The following is a 25,288-nucleotide window of genomic DNA, read 5'->3' as shown; positions in this document are numbered from 1 at the left end:
TCCTTCCAAGGAGTAAGCGTCTTTTAATTTCATGGCTGCAATCACAATCTGCAGTGATTTTGGAGCCCAAAAAATAAAGTTTGACACTGTTTCCACTGTTTCCCCATCTATTTCTCATGAAGTGATGGGTCCAGATGCCATGATCTTCATCTTCTGAATATTGAGCTTTAAGCCAACTTTTTCACTCTCCTCTTTCACTTTCATCAAGAGGCTTTTGAGTTCCTCTTCACTTTCTGCCATAAGGGTGGTGTCATCTGCATATCTGAGGTTATTGATATTTCTCCTGCCAATCTTGATTCCAGTTTGTGCTTCTTCCAGCCCAGCGTTTCTCATGATGTACTCTGCATATAAGTTAAATAAGCAGGGTGACAATATACAGCCTGAAGTACTCCTTTCCCTATTTGGAACCAGTCTGTTGTTCCATGTCCAGTTCTAACTGTTGCTTCCTGACCTGCATATGGGTTACTCAAGAGGCAGGGCAGGTGGTCTGGTATTCCCATCAGCCCAAAATATATCAGGGGTTACGCCAAACGTAAGTTTGGATGAAATTTCTACTTTATACCACAACATCTTAGTAACATATACAGCAAAGACTTACAGAATTATTACTAATTCTATAATATAAAGCATACATTGTAAAAACAATTATAAAGCAACACTGACATATATATATACTACCATGTGTAAAATAGATAGCTTGCAGGAAACTGCTGTAACACAAGGAGATCAGACTGGTGCTCTGTGATGACCTAGAGTGGTGGTGGAGAGGGGTGGATGGGAGGAAGGATCAAGAAGGAGTGGATACATTATAGTTGATTCACGCTGTTGTATGGCAGAAACCAACAAACCATTGTAAAGCAGTTCAGCTCAGTTCAGTCAGTCAGTCGTGTCCGACTCTTTGTGACCACATGGACTGCATTATGCCAGGCCTCCTTGTCCATCACCAACTCCTAGAGTTTACCCCAATTCATCTCCATTGAGTCGGTGATGCCATCCAACCATCTCATCCTCTGTTGTCCCCTTCTCCTCCAGCCTTTAATCTTTCCAAGCCTTGAGTCAGCCCTTCACATCAGGTGGCCAAATATTGGAGTTTCAGCTTCAACATCAGTCCTTTCAATGAACACTCAGGATTGATCTCCTTTAGTAGGGACTGGTTGGATCTCCTTGCAGTCCAAGGGACTCTCAAGAGCCTTCTCCAACACCACAGTTCAAAAGCATCGATTCTTTGGCACTCAGCTTTCTTTATACTCCAACACTCACATACATACATGACTACTGGAAAAACCATAGCCTTAACTAGATGCACCTTTGCTGGCAAAGTAATGTCTCTGCTTTTGAATATGCTGTCTAGGTTGGTCATAACTTTCCTTCCAAGGAGTAAGTGTCTTTTAATTTCATGGCTGCAATCACCATCTGCAGTGATTTTGGAGCCCAAAATAATCAAGTCTGTCACTGTTTCTATTGTTTCTCCATCTATTTGCCCTGAAGTAATGGGACCAGATGCCATGATCTTTGTTTTCTGAATGTTGAGCTTTAAGCCAACTTGTTCACTCTCCTCTTACATTTTCATTGAGTGGGCTCTTTAGTTCTTCACTTCCTGCCTAAAGGTGGTGTGATCTGCATATCTAAGATTATTGATATTTCTCCTGGAAATCTTGATTCCAGCTTGTGCTTCATTCACAGTGTTTCTCATGATATACTCTGCTTGTAAGTTAAATAACCAGGTTGACAGTATACAGCCTTGAAATATTCTTTTTCCTATTTGGAACCAATCTGTTGTTCCATGCCCAGTTCTAACAGTTGCTTCCTGACTTGCATACAGATTTCTCAAGAGGCAGGTCAAGTGGTCTGGTATTCCGATCTCTTGAAGAATTTTATGCAGTTTGTTGTGATCCACACAGTTAGAGGCTTTGGCATAGTCAATAAAGCAAAAATAGATGTTTTTCTAGAACTCTATTAAGAAGAGGCAGCAAGAATACACAGAGGAACCATACAAAAAAAAAAAAACAACAACAACTCTTCATGACCCAGATAATAACAATGGTGTGATCACTTACCTAGAGCCAGGCATTCTGGAATGTGAAGTCAAGTGGGCCTTAGGAAGCATCACTAAGAACAAAGCTAGTGGAGGTGATGAAATTCCAGTTGAGCTCTTTCAAATCTTTAAAGATGATGCTGTGAAAGTGCTGCACTCAATATGCCAGCAAATTTGGAAAACTCAGCAGTGGCCATATGGAAATGGTCAGTTTTCTTTCCAATCCCAAAGAAAGGCAGTGCCAAAGAATGCTCAAATTACCACACAATTGCTCTCATCTCACATGCTAGTTAAGTAATGCTCAAAATCCTCCAAGTCATGCTTCAACAATATGTGAACCATGAACTTCCAGATGATCAAGCTGGATTTAGAAAAGATAGAGAAACCAGAGATCAAATTGTCAATATCTGCTGGATCATTAAAAACACAAGAGAGTAAATGTAAAGAAATTATCCTCCAAGCAAAAATAAATTAATTAAATAAAAAGCAATTATAAGTATTACATATCTAAAATGTATATTGACTTTGCAGGCTTATATCCAAAAGACAGAACTGGGGAACTGGAAGCAATAATAATTTAAAAACAAGAGTGGACTGTGCAGCTTTCTTTGAGAGGATTTTAACTAAATGTATGAATGGGAACATGATTTTAAAGACATTGCCAACAAGTTGCATGAAGTTGGAACTAAGACTACCATATAGACCAGGCTATAGCTTTAGTGAAAAAGTGTATTTTTAGTGGCTTGCTAAGAGCTCTTTAAACAAAAAAAAATCATAATGATGGTCTCCCATGAGAATTTTTATACAATTGCCTGCTCTCGTGTAAGTTTCCTATACAAAGTTATGCACTCTGCATTTTCTAAGAGCCCATAAACAGAAATTCATGGATATTGCACATAACTCATGCACATGCACACACAACAGCACCACTATTGCCACCAAATGTACAAACACACTGACGTGCTTGGCAGAGTAATGGCAAATTCGCTTTGGAGAAATGTTTCTCTGAAGCAGGTTTCTGTAAATTCTCACAAACAGACTTTGCTAAAATTAGCTCAGTATGCAAAACTATGTAACTAGAATGTTGACAACTCACCTTGAGCAAGCATTAGAATCCACACAAAGAAGTGTTAAGTTACCAAGGGTTTCAGAAATATCAGATAGAGGCTATGATATGTTTAAAATTTTTAAACACATAAGGAACTACAACATTGAATAATAAAATATATGACAGGAACACAGCTTCTAGGATCAAATGCTTACATATCTCTCCGTTATTCAGATGTAATATGGATATATTTATTAAATTTAGAATTTTACAACCAAGGTGGCAGTGTAGAAGGCCCAATCTTCTGTCTTCCCACAGAGAACAATAATTAGGTAGTTGTCTTCAAATGAAAATAGCTCTTGGAAAGCTCAGGAGCGCACTTACAAAGCTTCAGAAATACCAAAGAGGAAAAATCTTAGTAGCCACACAAAAATGATAGGAAGAAAAATTTCATTTTGTTTTCATCATCCCTGCTCAGTGCCCAAAGGGGGCTCCCAACCTGAGAGGGTTCTCTTGGTCTGGTAAAGCAGAGCAAGGTGAGCGATCAGTTTCCCCAGTCTTTTAGGGAACTGCACCAGGTACCCACTGTGGTTTTACCACATCCAGAGACCAGAGATGCTGAGACATCTAGGAATAATGAAGAAGGGAAGAGGTTACCAATAATAGCCATGTGCAGAAAAGACCTGGGTTTCAGGAGCCTGCTTGTCAGAGGATCACAGTAGACTTCATGACTAAGGATCTCAACAGCCCTTAAAGACTTTGCAGACCAGCACAACTTTTATCTGGACCCCAGCAAGCTCATCTACAGCAGACCCAAGCAGATTTCTCTGCTGAAGAAACCAATTAGAACAACCATCACAGAGTCCCTGTATATTTCATGGCTGAAATTTTTGTCCTCCATAGTTTCACATTCACAGATGCCAGTTGCCTGATTCCCTCGCTGCTTTCTTCCTTCCTCTTTTGCCAGACCCAAGGTCTGTACTAGCATTCAGACCCAGCCTCTAAAATTACATTCATGCAGTATGCCGGCCTGGACCCCTGTAGCCAACTCCCACTGCTGTGTGCACACCGATTATTAGCTCCTATAGCTATATAAGTGCCCACTAAAAGCCAAGGTCCCCACACCTGCTGTGGGCCCAGATCTCACCCTGACCTTTCTCACTGGCCTGCACTGCAGTTAGTTACCTACAGCTTGTCCTAGTAGCCAACCACCTGCGCAATCCCTGCCCTGATTCCCATCACCAGCTGCCACCCCATCATGCATGAACTTGCAGTGAGCCCATGCTGTCACATGACTACATGCAAAAAACCTGGGCTTCCAAAACTGCTAGTGTTCTTGCAGCTAGCCCTGGATCCTGCTTCCAGTCTCAGCTCTCACCACTGTATGTGCTTATGCAGCCAGCCAAGGATATGCACACCATTGGTTCTAGCCACCACTGTCACCTTCCCTTGACCCTCGCTACTGGATCTGAAGATGCTGTGAGAACCCCAGCAGCTTTAGTGGCCACTGTGCAATCACACCCACTGCTCTTACTAAGGACCATGCAATTTTCAGTGTCATAGACCCCAGCTGCCTGAGCTGATGAGGGAAACATAACAGCACAAAAGGAATACAGTAAATATCCAGTAACTGACCCCAAGGAAATGATGATCCATGAACTGCCTGACAAAGAATGCAAAATAATTGTCTAAGGGTTCTCAACCACAGGAGAAGACCGATAAACAATTTAAAGAATTCAGGAAAGCAATACCAAGAAATGAGAAGTTAAACAACAACAGCAACAAAAATAGAAATAGGAAATATAAAAAGAACTAAATAGGAACCTTGGGGCTCAAAAGTATAATGACTCACTGGAGAACTCAATAGAAAGTTTCAACAACAGGCTCAACCAACAAGAGAAAGAATCAGTGAGCTTGAAGACACACTACTTGTAAATATCTAATTGGAGTAACATTTTTAGAAAAGGAGGAAAGAAAGAAAATGAAGAAAACCTATAAGATTTATGAGATACCATAAGATAAACAATCTATGAATTATGGGATTTCTGGAAGAAGAGAATAGAAACTGAAAACTTACTTAAAAAATAATGGTTGAAAATTTCCCAGATCAGGGACAAGATTGGGACATTCAAGATCATTCAAGATCACAGGTCACTAAATTCAACTCGAAGGATTCCTATCCTTTTGCATATTTATTGTATTTTCTCCATTCTTTTTTGATATCTTGAAACGTGTGTACTCTCATTGCTCTCAGTTCTTTTTCAGATAGGTTGCCTATTTTCTTTTCACTAATTCTGTCTTAGAAGTTTTTACCTTGCTCCTCCATCTGTAACATACACTTTTGTCCCTTCATTTTTTTTTGGGGGGGATGGGTAGGATTTTGTTCCTGTCTTAATAGTTGTTTGGCCTGAGGTTTCTAGCAGTGGGATTTTCAGGCAGTTGGGTAGAGCTGAGTCTGTGTGTTGAGATGTGAACCTCTGGGATACCTCACTCGGATTAACATTCCCTGGGTCCTGACATACCTTGTCACTCCAGGAGTTCAGACTCAGTGCTACCACTTCAGGGGCTCAGGCATGATTTCTGCACTGTAAACTGGGATCCCACAAGTTGTGGAGTGTGGAAAAGCAAAAAAAAAAAAGAGAGAGAGAAAGAGAAAAGAAAGGAGCATCAACATATATACACTATTATGTATAAGATGGATAGCTGTTGAGAAGTTGCTGTGTAGCACAGGGAGTCCAATCTGGCACCCTGTGATGACCTGGAGCAATGAGATGGGGGGAGGGAAGGGAGGCTTTGGAAGGAGGGATGTATGTATACTTATAATATATATATATAGGTATACGTATGTATACTTTGTATTGTTGTATGGCAGAAACCAACAAACATTGTAAAAAAAAATTAGAAAAAAAAATAAAAGACTTGAATAGGCATTTCTCTAAAGACAAATTGATAATGAAAAGATGCTCAACATTAGAGAAATCAATCAATCTGGGAAATGCAAATCGAAACCACAATGTGATATCACTTCATACCTGTTAGAATGGCTATTATCAATAAGACAAGTGATAATTGTGTAAAAAGTAAAACTGTGAAGATGTGGAGAAAAAGGAACCCTCAAACTTTGTGGGGGGCAGGGAGGATACAAATTGGTATAGCCACTATAAATAACAGCATAGAGGCACCTTAAAAAATTAAAATGGTACAACCATATGATTCATCAATGCCACTTTGTGGTATATATCTGAAGGGAATTAAATCACTATCTCAAAGAGATATCTGCACAGCCATGTTAACTGCAGCATTATTGTACATGATTATTATACAGTAACCAATGCAAGGAAACAACCTAAGTGTTCACTATAGGGTGAATAAATAATATAAATATATAATACTTTTATAAAATTTTATGAATTGATGCAACAGTATAATTTTTAGCACCAAACTAAAAGCCAGTATCTTAGATTAGAGTTTCAAATCTCTTCAAGTTTTTTTCTTCTGTAAAGTATAAAATAAAAATTAATTGAACCAAATTACAAGATTACTTAGTACATAAAAATTGAGAGTGGACCAATTTGCATGAAAAATCCACTTGATATTACATGAAAATCAAAGGAACAGGAAAGTATGAAATAAGAAACTCACTTAGTAACTCCAAGCTATATGCCAAATTAATAGTACTTACATAAATATATCCAAATCTTGGTGGAACTTTCATGAGGTTAAGGTCCAATCCAGCAATACTTTTATTGAAAGTGAAAGCAAAAGTGAAGGTGCTTTAAATTAAAGAACTTTATTGAGTTCAAACTGAAAATTTCCGTGTTAAATTTGATGTTTCTCATAACTTCCAGGAAAATTATAGCCAGTTATTTTGTCAGAACAAGTTTTCCAGTTTAGTGAATCTACTCAATTAATCAAATTCTAGTTCCTAATGAATATAGAATTAGAACTGAATATTCTTTCTTGGTAGAATTTCTTTATAAACCTTAATGCAAACATTCATGAAAATAATTGGTATTTGTTATACAGAATCTGAATACTTGGTTTTCAATGAACTGTGGCATTTTACTCTCTAACCCTTTTGTGCTCCTATTAAACACTAGAACTACTTAAATTGATACACAAATATAGAAAATTTGTGTTCATAAGATCAGCCACTTACTAATTGCCTCATATATACTCTTAAGATGATAGACTTACATGCATACTCATTTGCTCAGTGCTGTTCGACTCTTTGAGAACTCTTGTACTGTGGACCACCAGGCTTATCTGTCCATAGCTTGTTCAGGGAAAGAATACTGGAGTGGATTACCATTTTCTACTCCAGGGGATCTTTTTGACACAGGGATCAACCCGTCCACATCTCTTGCGTTTCCTGCATTGGCAGGTGGATTGTTTACCACTGAGCCACTTGGGAAGTCCAGTCTTATGTATATTATCTCATATGATCCTTGACATTTTATATATTCATTGTTGTGGTTGTTCAGTTGCTCAGTCGTGCCTGACTATTTGCAACCCCATGGACTACAACATGCCAGGCTTACCTGTCCTTCACTGTCTCCTGGAGCTTGCTCAAACTCATGTCCATGGAATCAGTGATACCATCCAACCATCTCATCCTCTGTCATCCACTGCTACACCTGTCTTCTATATTTCACAACATTAGGGTCTTTTCTAATGAGTCAACTCTTCACATCACGTGGCCAAAGTACTGGAGCTTCAGTTTCAGCATCAGTACTTCCACTGAGGATTCAGGACTGATTTCCTTTAGGATTGACTGGTTTGATCTCCATGCAGTCCAAGGGACTGTCAAGAGACTTCAACCACAGTTCAAAAGCATGAATTCTAGGTGCTCAGCTTTCTTTATGGTTGAAATCTCACATCCATATATGACTTCTGGGAAAAACATAGCCTTGACTAGATGAACCTTTGCTGCAAAGTAATGTCTTTGCTATTCAATACACTGTCTAGATTTGTCACATCTTTTCTTTTAAGAAGCAAGGGTCCTTTAAATTCATGGCTGCAGTCACCATCTGCAGTGATTTTGGAGCCCAAGAAAATAAAGCCTCTAATTGTTTCCATTGTTTTCCCATCTATTTGTCATGAAGTGATGGGACTGGATGCCATAATCTTAGTTTTTTGAATGTTGAGTTTTAAGCCAGACATTTTAACTCTTGTCTTTCACCTTCATCAAGAGGCTCTTTAGTTCCCCTTTGCTTTCTGCCTTAAGAGTGGTGTCATATTCATATCTGAGGTTACTGATATTTCTCCATGCAATCTTGATTCCAGCTTGTGCTTCATCCAGCCCAGAATTTTACATGATATACTCTTCATATAAGTTAAATAACCAGAGTGACAATATACAGCCTTAGCATACTCCTTTCCCAATTTGGAACCAGTCTGTTGTTCTTGTCCAGTTCTAACTGTTGCTTCTTAACCTGCATACAGGTTTCTCAGGAGGCAGGTAAGGTTGCCTGATAGACCCATTTCTTTAAGATTTTTCCATAGTCTGTTGTGATCTACACAGTCAAAGGTTTTAGTGTAGTCAATGAAACAGAAATAAATGTTTTCCTGGAATTCTCTTGACTTTTCTATGATCCAACTGATGTTGGAAATTTGGACTCTGGTTACTCTCCCTTTCTAAATGCACCTTGAACATAGGAAAGTTCTCGGTTCACATACTTTTGAAGGCTAGCTAGAAGAATTTTGAGCATTACTTTGCTAGCATGTGAAATGAAAGCAATTGTGCGGTAGTCTGAACATTTTTTGACATTGCCCTTCTTTGGGACTGGAATGAAAACTGACCTGTTTCTGTCCTGTGGCCAGTGCTGAGTTTTCCAAATTCCCTGGCATACTGAATGCAGCACATCCACAGCATTATCTTTTTAGGATTTTTTTTTTTAACTTTACAATATTGTATTGGTTTTGCCATATATCAACATGAATCTGCCACAGGTATACACGTGTTCCCTATCCTGAGCCCTCCTCCCTCCTCCCTCCCCATACCATCCCTCTGGGTCGTCCCAGTGCACCAGCCCTAAGCATCCAGTATCATGCATCCAACCTGGACTGGCGACTCATTTCATATATGATATTATACATGTTTCAATGCTATTCTCCCAGATCATCCCACCCTCTCCCTCTCCCACAGAGTCCATAAGACTGTTCTATACACCAGTGTCTCTTTTGCTGTCTCGTATACAGGGTTATTGTTACCAACTTTCTAAGTTCCATATATATGCATTAGTATACTGTATTGGTGTTTTTATTTCTGGCTTACTTCACTCTGCATAATAGGCTCCAGTTTCATCCACCTCATTAGAAATGATTCAAATGTATTCTTTTTAATGGCTGAGTAATACTCCTTTGTGTATATGTACCACAGCTTTCTTTATCCATTCATCTGCTGATGGACATCTAGGTTGTTTCCATGTCCTGGTTATTATAAACAGTGCTGCGATGAATAGTGGGGTACATGTGTCTCTTTCAATTCTGGTTTCCTCAGTGTGTATGCCCAGCAGTAGGATTGCTAGGTCATAAGGCAGTTCTATTTCCAGTTTTTTAAGGAATCTCCACACTGTTCTCCATAGTGGCTATACTAGTTTGCATTCCAACCAACAGTGTAAGAGGGTTCCCTTTTCTCTACACCCTCTCCAGTATTAATTGCTTGTAGACTTTTGGATTGCAGCCATTCTGACTGGCGTGAAATGGTACCTCATAGTGGTTTTGATTTGCATTTCTCTGATAATGAGTGATGTTGAGCATCTTTTCATGTGTTTGTTAGCCATCTGTATGTTTTCATTGGAGAAATGTCTACTTAGTTCTTTGGCCCATTTTTCGGTTGGGTCATTTATTTTTCTGAAATTGAGCTGTAGGAGTTGCTTATATATTTTTGAGATTAGTTGTTTGTCCGTTGCTTTATTTGCTATTATTTTCTCCCATTCTGAAGGCTATCTTTTCACCTTGCTTATAGTTCCCTTTGTTGTGCAGAAGCTTTTAAGCTTAATTAGGTCCCATTTGTTTATTTTTGCTTTTATTTCCAATATTCTGGGAGGTGGGTCATAGAGGATCCTGCTGTGATGTATGTCGGAGAGATATATCAAGCTACCAATGGTATTTTTCACAGAGCTAGAACAAATAATTTCACAATTTGTATGGAAATACAAAAAACACAAAAATCAAATAGCCAAAGTCATCCTGAGAAAGAAGAATGGAACTGGAGGAGTCAACCTGCCTAACTTCAGGCTCTACTACAAAGCCACAGTCATCAAGACAGTATGGTACTGGCACAAAGACAGAAAAATAGATCAATGGAACAAAATAGAAAGCCCAGAGATAAATCCACGCACCTATGGACACCTTATCTTTGACAAAGGAGGCAAGAATATACAATGGATTAAAGACAATCTCTTTAACAAGTGGTGCTGGGAAAACTGGTCAACCACTTGTAAAAGAATGAAACTAGAACACTTTCTAACACCATACACAGAAATAAACTCAAAATGGATTAAAGATCTAAACGTAAGACCAGAAACTATAAAGCTTTTTAGGATTTAAATAGCTCAGCTGGAATTCCATCACCACCACCAGCTTTTTTTGTAGTAATCCTTCCTAAGGCCCACTTGACTTCACACCCCAAAATATCTGGCTCTAGGTGAGTGACCACACCATTGTGGTTATCTGGTCTTTATGGTCTTTTCTGCATAGCTCTTCTGTGTATCCTTGCCACCTCTTCTTAATGTCTTCTACTTCTGTTAGGTCCATACCGTTTCGGTCCTTTATTGTGCCCATCTTGCTTTAAATGTTCCCTTGGTATCTCTAATTTTCTTGAAGAGCTCTCTAGTCTTTCCTATTCTATTTTTTCCCTTTATTTATTTGCATTTATCATTTAGGAAGACTTTCTTATCTCTCCTTCCTATTCTTCGGAACTCTATATTCAGATGGGTGTATCTTTCCATTTCTCCTCTGTCTCTTGTCTAGGTCACTTCTCCATTTCCTGGGTCCTTTTGCACAGAACAAATTGTTTGCACCCTCCAAGAGTCACTGGTGGGTCTGTGATTTGATTTTAAACACGATTGTGCACCTCCTACTGTCTTGTCTCAGCTTCTCCTTTGCCCTTGGAGTGGGGTATCTTATTTTGGTGGGATCCAAAAATTTCCAATCAATGGTTGTTCAGCATTAGTTGCAATTCTGGTGTTTTTACAGAAGAAGATGAGCATAACTCCTTCTACTCCACCATCTTATTCGTCCCAACTATATTGATAGTTGAGACGAATAAGAATAAGGAATTTAGCCTAGGTTAGGATTAGTACAAGATGACACCACTCTTATGGCAGAAAGTGAAGAGGAACTAAAGAGTCTCTTGATGAAGAGACACTTGTTTCTTGGAAGAAAATCTATTACAAACCTGGATAGTGCATTAAAAGTCAGAAACATTACTTTGCTCACAAAGTTTTTAATAGTTCAAGCTACAGTTTTCCCAGTAGTTATGTACAGATGTGAAAGTTGAACCATAAAGAAGGCTGAGCACTGAAGAACTGATGACTTAGAACTGTTGGGGAAGACTCTTGAGAGTCCCTTGGACTGCAAGGAGATCAAATCTTAGTCAATTCTAAAGGAAATAAACTCTGAATATTCACTAGAAAGACTGATGCTAATGCTAAAGCTCCAGTACTTTGGCCACCTGATGTGAAGAGCTGACTCCTTAGAAAAAAATCTGATGCTGGGAAAGATTGAAGGCAGGAGTAGAAGGGGATGACAGGGGACCACATGGTTGGATTGCATCACTGACTCAATGGACATGAATTTGAATGAACTCCAGGAGATGTGGAGGACAGGGAAGCCTCGTGTGCTGCAGTCCATGGGGTTGCAATTGGTCAGACATGACTGAGTGACTGAATAATAACAAACTGGTTATAAGTAAAAACACTATGGTTTGAGTTTATTTGCAAAGTTTGCAGTCTTTCCCCTATATCAATGTCAGTTCTATCTTAGTCTTACTTAGATGAACATAGACTGTGGTCCCTTAGTTGGGCTTTAATTTTTGTGAAACATGCATGTATCTCTTGGAGAATATCATCTAAAGAAAATCAATAGCACTTTTATTTTAATTGTTACTCTCCTCTGATTTAATTAAATTTCTTAGTCTCTATCCCCAATTTCAAGACACAAATAGAAAAGAACAAAATAAAAATTTCCAGATTTTATTAACTTATCTTATATAATTATTCTTCATAATTTCCTAAATCCCAGATATAGAACATAGATACAAATGTTATCAGGATTGCTATTTTTTTCAAGAGCCTATTACTGCAAGTTTCTTATGTTTCACAAGGAACTATTCCACTATCCAACATTCTAGGCTTCTTAATGAATTTATCAGTTAAATTTGTAACTAAATCTTTCCATAACTAAAAAAGTTCTTAAACTAGCTATATAAACCGAGAAGAAATAGGTCTTTAGCCATATGAGGTTAACTGTAAGAATTTGGAATTCAAACATTCTTGATTTACTGTATATACAAGAAAGAGTATCCTTTAATGCAGGTCTGTATCCATTAAGTTTTAATTTAAAACTCATCCAAGTTTGAAATCAGTCATGTCAAAAGAGGGATCAGAATATGATTTTGCAAGAATCTTGAGAAAAGTTTTTTTGTTTTTGTTTTTCTCTTTATGAATTGGCCTTCTTGTCCTTGTGACAACTGGGAGCATGGGAAAGAAAGGTCAAGACTAGGCTGTGTACATGTTTACCTGAAGTTCTTTTAAATACTTCAGGGAAACTTGGTTCCATTGGGTTTGAGAATTGCTTCCACCTAGAAGCTACACGGTAGCTCAGTTGGTGAAGAATCTGCCTGCAATGCAGGAGACCCCGGTCCTATTCCTGGGTTGGGAAGATCCCCTGGAGAAGGGACAGGCTACCCACTCCAGTATTCTTGGGCTTCCCTGGTGTCTCAGATGGTTAAAGAATCTGCCTACAGTGTGGGTAGACCTAGGTTCTATCCCTGGGTTAGAAAGATACCCTGGAGGAGGGCATGGCAACCCACTCCAGAATTCCTGCCTGGAGAATCCCCATAGAAAGAGGAGCCCTGGTGGACGGCAGTCCATGAGGTCACACACGACTGAGCGGCTAAGCATGCACATGTTCAGAAGCTACACAACTGGCCACAATTCCACTAACCTTCTAGGATAGCACAGTAGTTATTTCTCATATAGAATAAACTCTTGTTTTCAAATGTAAATCAAGAGAACTCTAAAGTTGTGGTAAAAACTGAAACCTACCTTGCAAAAGAGAAAAAAAAGTAACAATTTAGACTAAGTAGCAAATGCAATCTAATTCAAAATAGAAAAGACAAATAAATGCATATAGTTTAAGAAGGACAGCACTGAGGTAATTTAAATGCTCCTCCAATTAATAATCAGACATTTTCAAGTATAATATCATATTTTTGCATATAATACAAAATACAGAGAAAAATTTGCATTTGTCATACTTAAAAATTTCTAGCATAGGGTTTGTCACATTATCATGGAGAACTATATATTATTTTATTTTAGTCAAATTTTCCTTAATTTAATTTGGTTTCTTGAGTAAACCTCTTGTTATCTTGTTCACTGCAGGGCATTGAGTACAGCCTCAAGAGTTCATTAATTATTTCTATGACTGATTGCACAGTTCACTTTTTCTCTTTCCTCATATTATATTCCTGACATATCAATGATTCAGAATTTTTTTTCATAAACTGTAGATGTGGAGTCAACAATTTTAAAGTGTGCTAATAGTTTTTCTTCTTCTTCTTCTATTTTAGTCTGTTCCCAGTATTCCAGAGGAGTATTTGCCATTTTTGGACTCTATGATAAGAGGTCAGTACATACCTTGACCTCATTCTGCAGCGCCTTGCATATCTCCCTCATCACACCAAGTTTTCCTACTGAGGGGGAGAGCCAGTTTGTGCTGCAGCTAAGGCCTTCCTTAAGAGGAGCCCTTTTGAGTCTGCTGGATCACTATGAATGGAACTGTTTTGTATTCCTGTATGACACGGACAGGGGTAAGTTGAAATTCCACATCTACGTAAGTAAAACTCTAATTTTCAGTTTAAATTGCTTTGTATCATTTGTGTGATTTAGCAATATATTTTGATCCCTAATATGGCTTAAATGAGAAAATGGTCAATATGAATTCTTACTGTTTTTATCTTGATTCTGGGGAAAATTTTCTAATTAAATGAACTTCAAACTTACAAGGTCACTCAAGCAATGTCTGCTCTGTTACTTAGTTGAAATTGTAATATATATATATATATATATATTTTTTTTTTTTAATTTCCATGATGATATTTCAGGTGTAGTCATAAAATAAGTGTTTTTTTTTTACCTCAAATGCATATCCTTTAATATTTCAGAAGATTTTAAAACAGTATCAGGTTGAGTTAATTCTGTAATCGAAGGGTCATGACAATGAGAATAAAGATTTGGTGGTAAGGCCTCTGCTTGCTGGCAACCTTTCACTTTATCTTTTCCTATAAGTCTATATAGATTAATAAGTGATAAAATATGATCCTTGTATTGGATAAATAAGATAGATAACATCAAATGGGGAACACCTGTGGCAGATTCATGTTGATGTATGGCAAAACCAATACAATATTGTAAAGTAATTAGCCTCCAATTAAAATAAATAAATTTATATTTAAAAAATTATGGCAATACATACAATTTTGTACAATGTTGAAATATTTTGACTTTATTTGGAGATATATCTTAAAGAATTCCAATTCTTGCTCAGTTTTGCTCTGTATTTGGTGACCAAAATCATAGCAATATATTATGTTTCAAAACAAACGTCAGGGAAGCATGGACAAAACATAGGGTTTTGTCCAGTCCTTTTTCCTTAAAGCATAAGATTTATAAGCAAAGAAGAAGTTATAGCAAAAGTTCAACCAGGCAACATTTTAGGAACATGCTTGAGTAAGTCTATCTGTAAAATGAATTTAAAATAAATGTAAAGATAATAAACAAGCAAAATAAGTCATTTTAATATATAATTATCTTCAAATTCCAAATATTCAGAATATTATATTCAGAGATGAAAATTCATTAAATGAATTTATTTCTTATTAAAATTTGCATATTTAATGATATTTAATTTACACACCAATGATAGCCCTTTGCTTAAATTGGCATTCTTGGTAAACTTACCATTTGGAAACAAGCTCAGAAAATTTAATATCATCAGTGTATTTTCTTCAGAATTGTAGCATACCCTAAATCTCACTTGGAAATTTGGGAGCATATCTATATTTCATGATGTCATTTTCCAATAGCTGGCAATTCAAAGCATCCTAGAGGATGAATTACAGACTAAAAAATTACCACTTTGTTCATTTCTAACTTTTAGAATTATCCTTAAGCAAAAGGACACTGAAAATGGAATCATAATGCAAATGAAAACAACTATGAGATACTACTATATATCTATCAGAATGGCCAAAATTCAGAGCACTGACAACATCAAAAGATGATTAGGACATGGAGAAACAGGAACTCCCCTTCATTGTATAGCTATTTTGGAAGACAATTTGACGATTCCTTACAAAATTAAGTTTATTCCTATTATACGATCCAGCAGCCATGATCCTTAATATTTTCATCCAAATCACAGAAAAATCTTCACACAGATGTTTATAACAGTTTTATTCATATTAGCCACAACTTAGAAGCAACCAAGATGCCCTTCAGTAGGGGAAGAGAAGATTAAACTGTGGTTGCTGTTCAGTCATTAAGTCATGTTGGACTTTGAGACCCCATGGACTGCAGCATGCCAGGCTTCCCTGTCCTCCACTATCTCCCAGAGTGCTCAAATTCATGTGCATTGAGTCAGTGATGCCATCCAACCATCTGATCCTCTGTCACCCCCTCTCCTCCTGCCCTTAATCTTTCCCAGCATCAGAGTCTTTTCCAACGAGTCAGCTCTTTGCATCAGGTGGCCAAAGTACTAGAGCTTCAGCTTCAGTATCAGTTCTTCCAATGAATATTCAAGGTTGATTTCCTTTAGGATTGACTGGTTTGATCTCCTTGCTGTCCAAGGAATTCTCAAGAGTCTTCTCCAGCATCTCAGTTTGAAAGGATCAATTCTTCAGCATTCAGTTGTCTTTATGGTCCAACTTTTCACATCTGTACATGACTACTGGAAAAACCATAGCTTTGACTTATATGGACCTTTGTCCAAAAAGTGATGTATCTAATTTTTAATATGCTGTTTAGGTTTGACATAGCTTTTCCTCCAAAAAGCAAGTGTCTTTTAACTTTTTGGCTACACGTCACCATCCACAGTGATTTTGGAGTCCAAGAAACTAAAATCTGTCACTGTTTTCACCTTTTCCCCATTTATTTGCCATGAAGTGATGGAACTGGATGCCATGATCTTGCTTTTTGAATATTGAGCTTTAAGAAGGTTTTTTCACTCTGCTCTTTCACACTCATCAAGAGGCTCTTTAGTTCTTCTTCACTTTCTGCCATTGGAGTGGTGTCATCTGCATACCTCACGTTGCTGATATTTCTCCCAGCATTCTTGATTCCAGCTTGTCATTCATTCAGCCTGGCATTTCACATGATGTACTCTGCATATAAGTTAAGTAAGCAGGGTGACCCTATACAGCCTTGTCATACTCCTTTCCCAATTTTGAAACAGCTTGTTGTTCTATGTCTGGTTCTAACTCTTGCTCCTTGACCTGCAAACAGGTTTCTCAGGAGACAGGTAAGGTCGCCTGATATTCCCATCTCTTAAAGAATTGTCCACAGTTTGTTTTGATCCACACAGTCGAAGGCTTCTACATAGTCAATGAAGCAGATGTTTTTCTAGAATTTCCTTGCTTTTTCTAAGATCTGACGGATGTTGGCAATTAGATTTTAGGTGTTTAAAAGCTGAATCATGATGTTAAGAAATATAAACTAGAATATGGATGAGATGGCTCTTTCTGTGGTTTGTTATGACACAGCTCAGTTTGCCACTATGGGCAGAGTTGCTCTGTGAAATACCATAAGGAACTGTCTTGCTTCTTTCTTTGCCTTGTGCAAACTAGTCTCTGGCAAGTAGAGAGTTCTAGGCATTCATGCATCAACCTCCCCTCCCAATAAGGATTAAAACGGTAGTGAAAGTGAAAGTGTTAGTGATTCAGACCTGTCCAACTCTTTACGACCCCCTGAACTGTAACACACCGGGCTTCTCTGTTGATGGAATTCTCCAAACAAGAATACTGGAGTGGGTAGCCATTCCTTTTTCCAGGGGATCTTCCCCATCCAGGGATGAAACTCACATCTCGTATGTCTGATTTGGGTTGTTCTATTGTGGAAACCAACGTGACTTCTCAGTCACTCAGTCCTGTCTGACTCTTTGTGACCCCATGGACTGTAGTGTACTAGGCTACATGGGATTTTTTCCAGCAGGATTTTTGGAATGGATTGCTATTTCCTTTTACAGGGGATCTTTCCAACCCAGGAATTGAACTTACATCTCCCGTGTCTCCTGCACTGGCCGGTGGATTCTTTACCACTGAGCCATCTGGGAACACAACATTGTAAATCAATTATCCTTCAGTTCAGTTCAGTTCAGTCACTCAGTCATGTCCGACTCTTTGTGATCCATGAATCGCAGCACACCAGGCCTCCCTGTCTATCACCATCTCCCAGAGTTCACTCAGACTCACGTCCATCGAGTCAGTGATGCCATCCAGCCATCTCATCCTCTGTCGTCCCCTTCTCCTCCTGCCCCCAATCCCTCCCAGCATCAGAGTCTTTCCAATGAGTCAACTCTTCGCATGAGGTGGCCAAAGTACTGGAGTTTCAGCTTTAGCATCATTCTTTTCAAAGTACACCCAGGGCTGATCTCCTTCAGAATGGACTGATTGGATCTCCTTGCAGTCCAAGGGACTCTCAAGAGTCTTCTCCAACACCACAGTTCAAAGGCATCAATTCTTCAGCACCCAGCTTTCTTCACAGTCCAACTCTCACATCCATACATGACCACTGGAAAAACCATAGCCTTGACTAGACGGAACTTGATGACAAAGTAATGTCTCTGCTTTTGAATATGCTATCTAGGTTAGTCATAACTTTTCTTCCAAGGAGTAAGTGTCTTTTAATTTCATGGCTGCAGTCATCATCTGCAGTGATTTTGGAGCCCAAGAAAATAAAGTCTGACACTGTTTCCACTGTTTCCCCATCTATTTCCCATGAAGTGATGGGACCAGATGCCATGATCTTAGTTTTCTGAATGTTCAGCTTTTAGCCAACTTTTTCACTCTCTTCTTTCACCTTCATCAAGAGGCTTTTGAGTTCCTCTTCACTTTCTGCCAGAAGGGTGGTGTCATCTGCATATCTGAGGTTATTGATATTTCTCCCAGCAATCTTAATTCCACCTTCTTCTTCTTCCAACCCAGCATTTCTCATGATGTACTCTGCATAGAAGTTAAATAAGCAGAGTGACAATATACAGCCTTGACATACTCCTTTTCCTATTTGGAACCAGTCTGTTGTTCCATGTCCAGTTCTAACTGTTGCTTCCTGACCTGCATATAGGTTTCTCAAGAGGCAGGTCAGGTGATCTTGTATTCCCATCTCTTTCAGAATTTTTCACAGTTTATTGTGATCCACACAGTAAAGGCTTTGGCATAGTCAATAAAGCAGAAATAGATGCTTTTTTGGAACTCTCTTGCTTTTTTGATGATGCAGAGAATGTTGGCAATTTGATCTCTGGTTCCTCTGCCTTTTCTAAAACCAGCTTGAACATCTGGAAGTTCACAGTTCACATCCTTCAATTAATAAATAAATAAATATAAAAAATTTTGCTTTGCTTTTGCACCTGTTTATACTTTTTAGGATACTCACTTCTGAATAACAATTCAGATCCTCCAATCTTAAACCACCTCCCATTTTTTTACCATGAGATCACTCTAATGTAAGCAGATAATACTTGGTTATTTAAAGCTTCTTTTTCCTGGTTAAATATCAGCCTTCAAAGGATTAAATTCATCATGGTACAAGCACTATTTCTTGTAATAAGCATCTTGAAATCATTTACCTACTTATTATCTTGCTGAACAAAAGGCCTCCTTTTTTTTGTCATCACCCAGTAATTGAACTGGTTTGCTTCTAACCAACTGATGCAAGTCACTGTCTAGAATCTCTAGTTTCTCTCTGGTAACTTACTTTGGGATGAATAGCTAGTCATTTGAACTGAATTCCATTATAGTAACTGAGCACTTCCAAGGTGGTTCGAATGGTAAAGAGTCTGCCTGCCAATGCAGAAGCTGCAGGAGACATGGGTTTGATCCCTGGGTCTGGAAGATCCTCTGGAAGAGGAAATAGCTTCACACTCCAGTATTCTTGCTTAGATAATCCCATGAACAGAGGAGCCTGTCAGGGTACAGTTATGGGATACAGAGCTGGACATGACTGAGTGACTGAGCACACACACACACACACACACACATAGTAACTCAACCTAACTTCCAAGTATACACCTTTGTTCTACGTGGTAATTACATGAATAAAAAATAACATGTTTCTTATGTTCAGTTGGTTCACACTGCCGTGATATTAACATTTTTATCAATATTCTAAGTCTTACTCAAGCACTTGTAAAGGACAAGAATAATTTTCACCACTTTGAAATTATTATACTCATTTTATGATTTTAGGATCACAAGCCCAACTTAACTCCTCTTAGATACAGTGTTGAAAATTATGCCTCATTATCACCAACTGAAGTATGAACCTCAGTTATGAAAGTGTGATTAACTTCTATCATAAACATAGTTGGCTAAGAGTCATCTATATTTTTACATCATTAAGAAAGGAACGTTCACACATCAACATTAGAGACCAGAATTGAAAAAAATAATAATAATGCACAAAACCAAATGTAAAGAAATAAGGTAGCATGGTATACTTTAGTACTGTTATCTAATCCTCTACTGTCATTATGAACTACTCATCAAAACATTTCATCTATTAAAAGTAACTGCCTTAATATGATCCTGAATTTCTCTATGAACTTAAGTGAAACGTAACTTTCTTTATTTCTTTTTAATTTATTTATTTTAATTGGAGGCTAATTTACTTTACAACATTATAGTGGTTTTGCCATACATTGACATGAATCAGCCATGGGTGTACATGTGTTCCTCATCCTGAACCACATTCCCACCTCCCTCCCCATCCCATAACTTTCTGATGCCTCATAAATTCTTATTTTGCAATAATTTATTTCATTGATCCACTGAGTTATTTCTTAAGTTGTCATCACTTATTCTATTCTTTCCTTTGAAATGGTGTGGGAAAGAATTAAGATAATAGATGGCGTAAGTGATCTCTTTACCAGTTGATGACTACTTGCTTCTGTTCATTTGACTGACTCTCAAAGAAGGAAAAAAAAAAAAAAACCTGTTCATTTATTTATGGGTTCAATGTATCTATTTATCCATTTAGCATTCAATAAACCTTTCTTGTTCAGATTTCATCAGGTAATTTGATAAGTATTAACAATGCAACAATGAACAAGACACTGCTGAAAATATACTCTTGCTATGACTTCATTAGGAAATAGTACACAGCATTCTACTTGACAACTAGAAACTTGCCTTAGATTCATAGCTTAGTGTTTTTACAATTTTAAATTGGAACACAATTACTTTCCATAAAAAATCATTGCCTTTTAAGGAAAAAACACTATGAAACATCATTTAAGCACAAACTTTGATAAGATTTTTGTGTTAATAAATATGACATTATTAAGTTCTTTAAATTATGGCTTATGTACCTACCTGAGAAACTGAATTTTACATTTTATCTTTAATTGATTAATTTAAATGGTTAATTTGCCTAAAAGCTACCATATTGGAAAAAACAGCATATCTAACCAATGAGCTCATTTATAATAATTTATTTCACTTTGAGTGAAATTTCCAAATCTCTTTTTGATTCATATTTTACTGTGTAAGAAAACAACTTAGAGAACATCCTGTGCATAATCTTTTTATAGTAATTTTCACACTGCAATGTGTATACATTTACATATCTTTTCTTCCTTTAGAAATGAAAGTTCTCCAGTTGTTGTTAAACCTTTTTATATCTATACCTTTCATGTTTAGCATAGTAATCCCTGTTAGGCATACTATAAATATTGAATACATGAATTAATCAAGTGAAGTCATTGGCAATAAGTATCAAATAATTTTAGAACTCTAAAAACTAATCATGTAACTCATTTTTTATTAAAGGGTTTCCTATGTGGCTCAGCAGTAAAGAATCCACCGTCAAGTCAGGTGACCTAGGTTGAATCCCTGGGTCAGAAAGATCCCCTAGAGAAGGAAGTGGCAACCCACTCCAGTATTGTTGCCTAGAGAATCCCGTGGACAAAGGAGTCTAGTGGGCTTCTGTTCATGGGATCGGGTACCATATTTTAATGGACCAGATAGTTCATAGAATAGTCAAAATGAAAAATCCTCTTGTAGGAATGGTACTTGAATTGAATGAAATTTTATTATCATGAAGAAACATCAAGAAGGCTGAAAAATAATGTTCTTAATTTACATATATTAAATATTTTTAAAAATTTTGAATAGCATTTTCAGTAATATAAAATCTTGAATTTTTTTTCAGATTTCCTTGAGTGAAAAAGACACATTAATTTAAATATTTACAAAATAAGTAATGGTTAATCTTCAATAAACCTTTTCAAAATAAATATTTTTACCTGTGTCTGTTGCCCAAAATTTTAAGTATTTATGATGTGTTTAAGGCTATTTCTAACACCACTGATAATGAGGTGAATTTATGATCAATGGAAAAAAGAAGAAACATAAACCTCACATTTTTTTTTCAATTCCAATGAACACTTCATATTTTTCATAAGCATTCTGATGGCCAGCAACTTTGATCTCATGTCTAACCTAAGCAATGGCTGACATGGACCTTATTTTATTTAATCTTGGTTCACTTTAAAGTTTCATGCTCAGTGTTTTACCTACATCAGTACTTTCCAGGCTATTGGTGTTGTTTCACAGGTTACTAAACATCTTTTATCTGGTATCTTAATAAATATTATAGCTTTAGGTAAATTATGTGTAGGAGAGATATATGTGACAAAGAATGGAGGATAAAACTTCACTTTGTTAGTTTTGGCTTGTTTCCTTTTGTCTTTCATCTCCCCCCACCCCCACCCCCTCCCCCCCGCCCAGGGGTGAGCTTTTCTTTTGTTACAAAAATATTTTCTACACATTGCATAATCTATGTAATGAGAAGCTTAAAAAACAACACTGGTGGATGGCATAATATGCACATGCTGATTATCCTATACTGAAGCCAGTGCAAGTGATGAGGGGGTGGAAAAAAAAAAAAAAAAAAAAATATATATATATATATATATGTGTGTGTGTGTTTACCTAAGGAGGGGAGGCATCTTGCTATTTTATTTCTGCTTTTTGGTTTTCACCACATACATACCATTTACTTTTAAACTGCCTTAAATCCATTTGCAGCAAAGTTGAGGTCTAAGTAATAGAAAAAGGAGTAAATGAAAAAGCATGAGATACCTTTCAGTATCCCTTTTACTCACTCCAAATTAAACCTGCATAAATCACTCTGGAAAACTCTCCTGTCTTTCTTTTGGGTTCAGCTCCAATTTTCTTCTCTATTTTTTTTTTCCACGTTGTTTCATTTTATTGTTCTTTCCCTCTTTCTCTGCCTTCCCTCAGAACATAGAGAGGATGAATGATTTCATCCACTAGGCAACATGAATGATTTCAATCACACTAAGAACCTTAATCTTTCTCTCATCCATTACCAATTATGGACTCCTACAATCCCCTTAAACTCAAATTTACAATAATGTAGAGGATACTCTTGCCTGGAAAATCCCATGGACGGAGGAGCGTGGTAGGCTCCAGTCCATGGGGTCACTAAGAGTCGGGCACGACTGAGTGACTTCACTTTCACTTTTCACTTTCATGCATTGGAGAAGGAAATGGCAACCCACTCCAGTGTTCTTGCCTGGAGAATCCCAGGGACAGAGGAGCCTAGTGGGCTGCCATCTTTGGGGTCACACAGAGTCGGACACGACTGAAGTGACTTAGCAGCAGCAGCAGCAGAGGGATAACAGAGCAGATAACTCTAAGGAATATAGTCTAATGACTTCAAGTTACACAAAAGTAATATTACTGATATCTACTCCTTCTTTGAAATCTTTTTCAAATAAGAGTGAGATGGGGAAAAATCAAGGGTAATTATGCAGTTGTACAGCCTGTCAATTGGATTTGGAGTGCTTAGTGTCTACAGTACTGATTATAACCACCATTTTTTTTCCTCATCCCTCACCCATCTCCAACTGTTAATTACCACACATACTGATACTCTGCTAACATACATCTACTATTAAGTGTGCCACTTAAAATGCTTCAGGGCCATTTTTCTTATTAAAAACAAGATTAAAAATACAATAGCAAGACAGAGTTAATTGACATACAAAGTTAGGAGAAGTAAGAATCTTACAAGTTATAATTGGATAGTTTTATGACCCCATAGACTGTAGCCCACCAGGCTCCTCTGTCCATGGGATTATCCAGCAAGAATACTGGAGTGGTTGCCATTTCCTCCTCCAGAGGCCTTCCTGATCCAGGGTTCAAACCCACATCTCCATCAGCTCCTGTACTGGTGGGTGGATTCTTTACCACTGAGCCACCTGGGAAGCCCTATTATCCAAGAAAGGATAAACAATTTATCTTTAATTCTTTACAGCATTAAGCCATATTTTCAACTTATTTTCTAGTCCTGAAAAAAAAAAAAAAAAAACTTTGTCTAAAGTACTTACCAGGATGAAAATTAATTCCATTTTGTAAACCTCCCATGACAACTTTCAGGCAACTATCCTTTTATAGTTAATACATTAAGATTTAGACTATATTATATAGCTCATCCAAACTTGCTTACTGACTTTTATTACATTTATGGTCAGACTAACATGCCAAATATTTAGTTGTTTCAAATTGCCAAGTGTGAGGAAAACCCATTCTGACAAGAGGGAAACAACACAACTATTTCTTTCAAAAATGTATTCCTGCCCTCCTGCTGGATCCAGGTCAATGGAAGAGCAAAGGAAAATGTGGATGTAACAATGGAGCTTCCTACGGAGATTCTAACTTGTAACTGATGGAGAAATAGCATAGTAGTCCCCTCTTATCCATGGGGAATATGTTTCACCCCTAGTGGATGCTTGAAACCATGGATAGTGCCGAATGTTTCATATGTTGTTTTTCCAGTGATAAACTTTAATTTATAAATTAGGCACAGGAAAGACTAATAACAATAACTAAAAATAGAAAGTTATAAAAATGTACTGTAATAAAACTTATATGAATGCAGTCTCTCACTCTAAAAGTATCTTATTGTAAAAATGTAATGTCTTTTCTATCTTAACTGAACACTTATCACGGAATGTGCCCATACTTTTACAGTTTGTACAACAGAAAAACTAGTACAAATTTCTATTTTCTTCTTCATACTTTCATGGATAGAACATTTGTTCCAACCATGAACCTTAGCAATTTCATCAGACTTTTTTTTTCTTTTCTTATTAAGAATTTTCACTTTTATACTTAAAGGAAACACTTTATGGCTTCTCTTTTGTATATCCAGATTTGCCATAATCACTGATCTTATGCTTTGAGACCAAACTTAAGTAAAATAACGGTGACTTGAACACAAGTACTGCAATACCTTGACAGCTGATCTGATAACCAAGCCAGCTACTAAGTGAATAAGGTGCAGGATAGCTGGACAAAGGGAGGATTCACATCTCAGGCAGAATGAATCAGAAACAGTAGGAGATTTTATCACACTTCTCAGAAGGGCACACAATTTAAAACTTATAAATTGCTTATTTCTACATATTTTCATTTAGTATTTTTGGGCCATGGTTTACTAAATGTTGCTGAAACCATGGAGAGTAAAGCCTAGGATAACATAAACTAGTGTGATCAGAAAGAGGCAAGGCATTCCTTGCTCCCTGCATAGCCTCTCCTTTGGTTGTTACTGCAAAGTGTATTGGGACTTCTCTGGTGGCGCTAGTGGTAAAGAACCTGCCTGCCACTGCAGGAGACTTAAAAGATGAGGGTTTGATCCCTGGGTGAGGAAGATCCCCTGGAGGAGGGCATAGAA

At 37.4% G+C, this 25,288-nt stretch overlaps 1 protein-coding gene across 10 annotated transcripts in view; it reads left to right on the top strand.

Moving 5' to 3' along the window:
* The window catches only part of GRIA4 (glutamate ionotropic receptor AMPA type subunit 4), a 680,382-nt gene that overhangs the window by 240,506 nt on the left and 414,588 nt on the right, over positions 1-25,288 (top strand). For all 10 annotated transcript variants that reach the window (XM_061440066.1, XM_061440062.1, XM_061440061.1 and 7 more), the window contains exon 4: positions 13,885-14,124. In XM_061440066.1, the coding sequence (XP_061296050.1) occupies positions 13,885-14,124 (240 nt within the window). The remainder of the gene's footprint in view (positions 1-13,884; positions 14,125-25,288) is intronic.

The sequence above is a fragment of the Bos javanicus genome, chromosome 15, assembly GCF_032452875.1.
Source record: "Bos javanicus breed banteng chromosome 15, ARS-OSU_banteng_1.0, whole genome shotgun sequence".
NCBI classification, from domain to species: Eukaryota; Metazoa; Chordata; class Mammalia; order Artiodactyla; family Bovidae; genus Bos; species Bos javanicus.
This window is presented reverse-complemented; position numbering and strand designations above follow the sequence as displayed.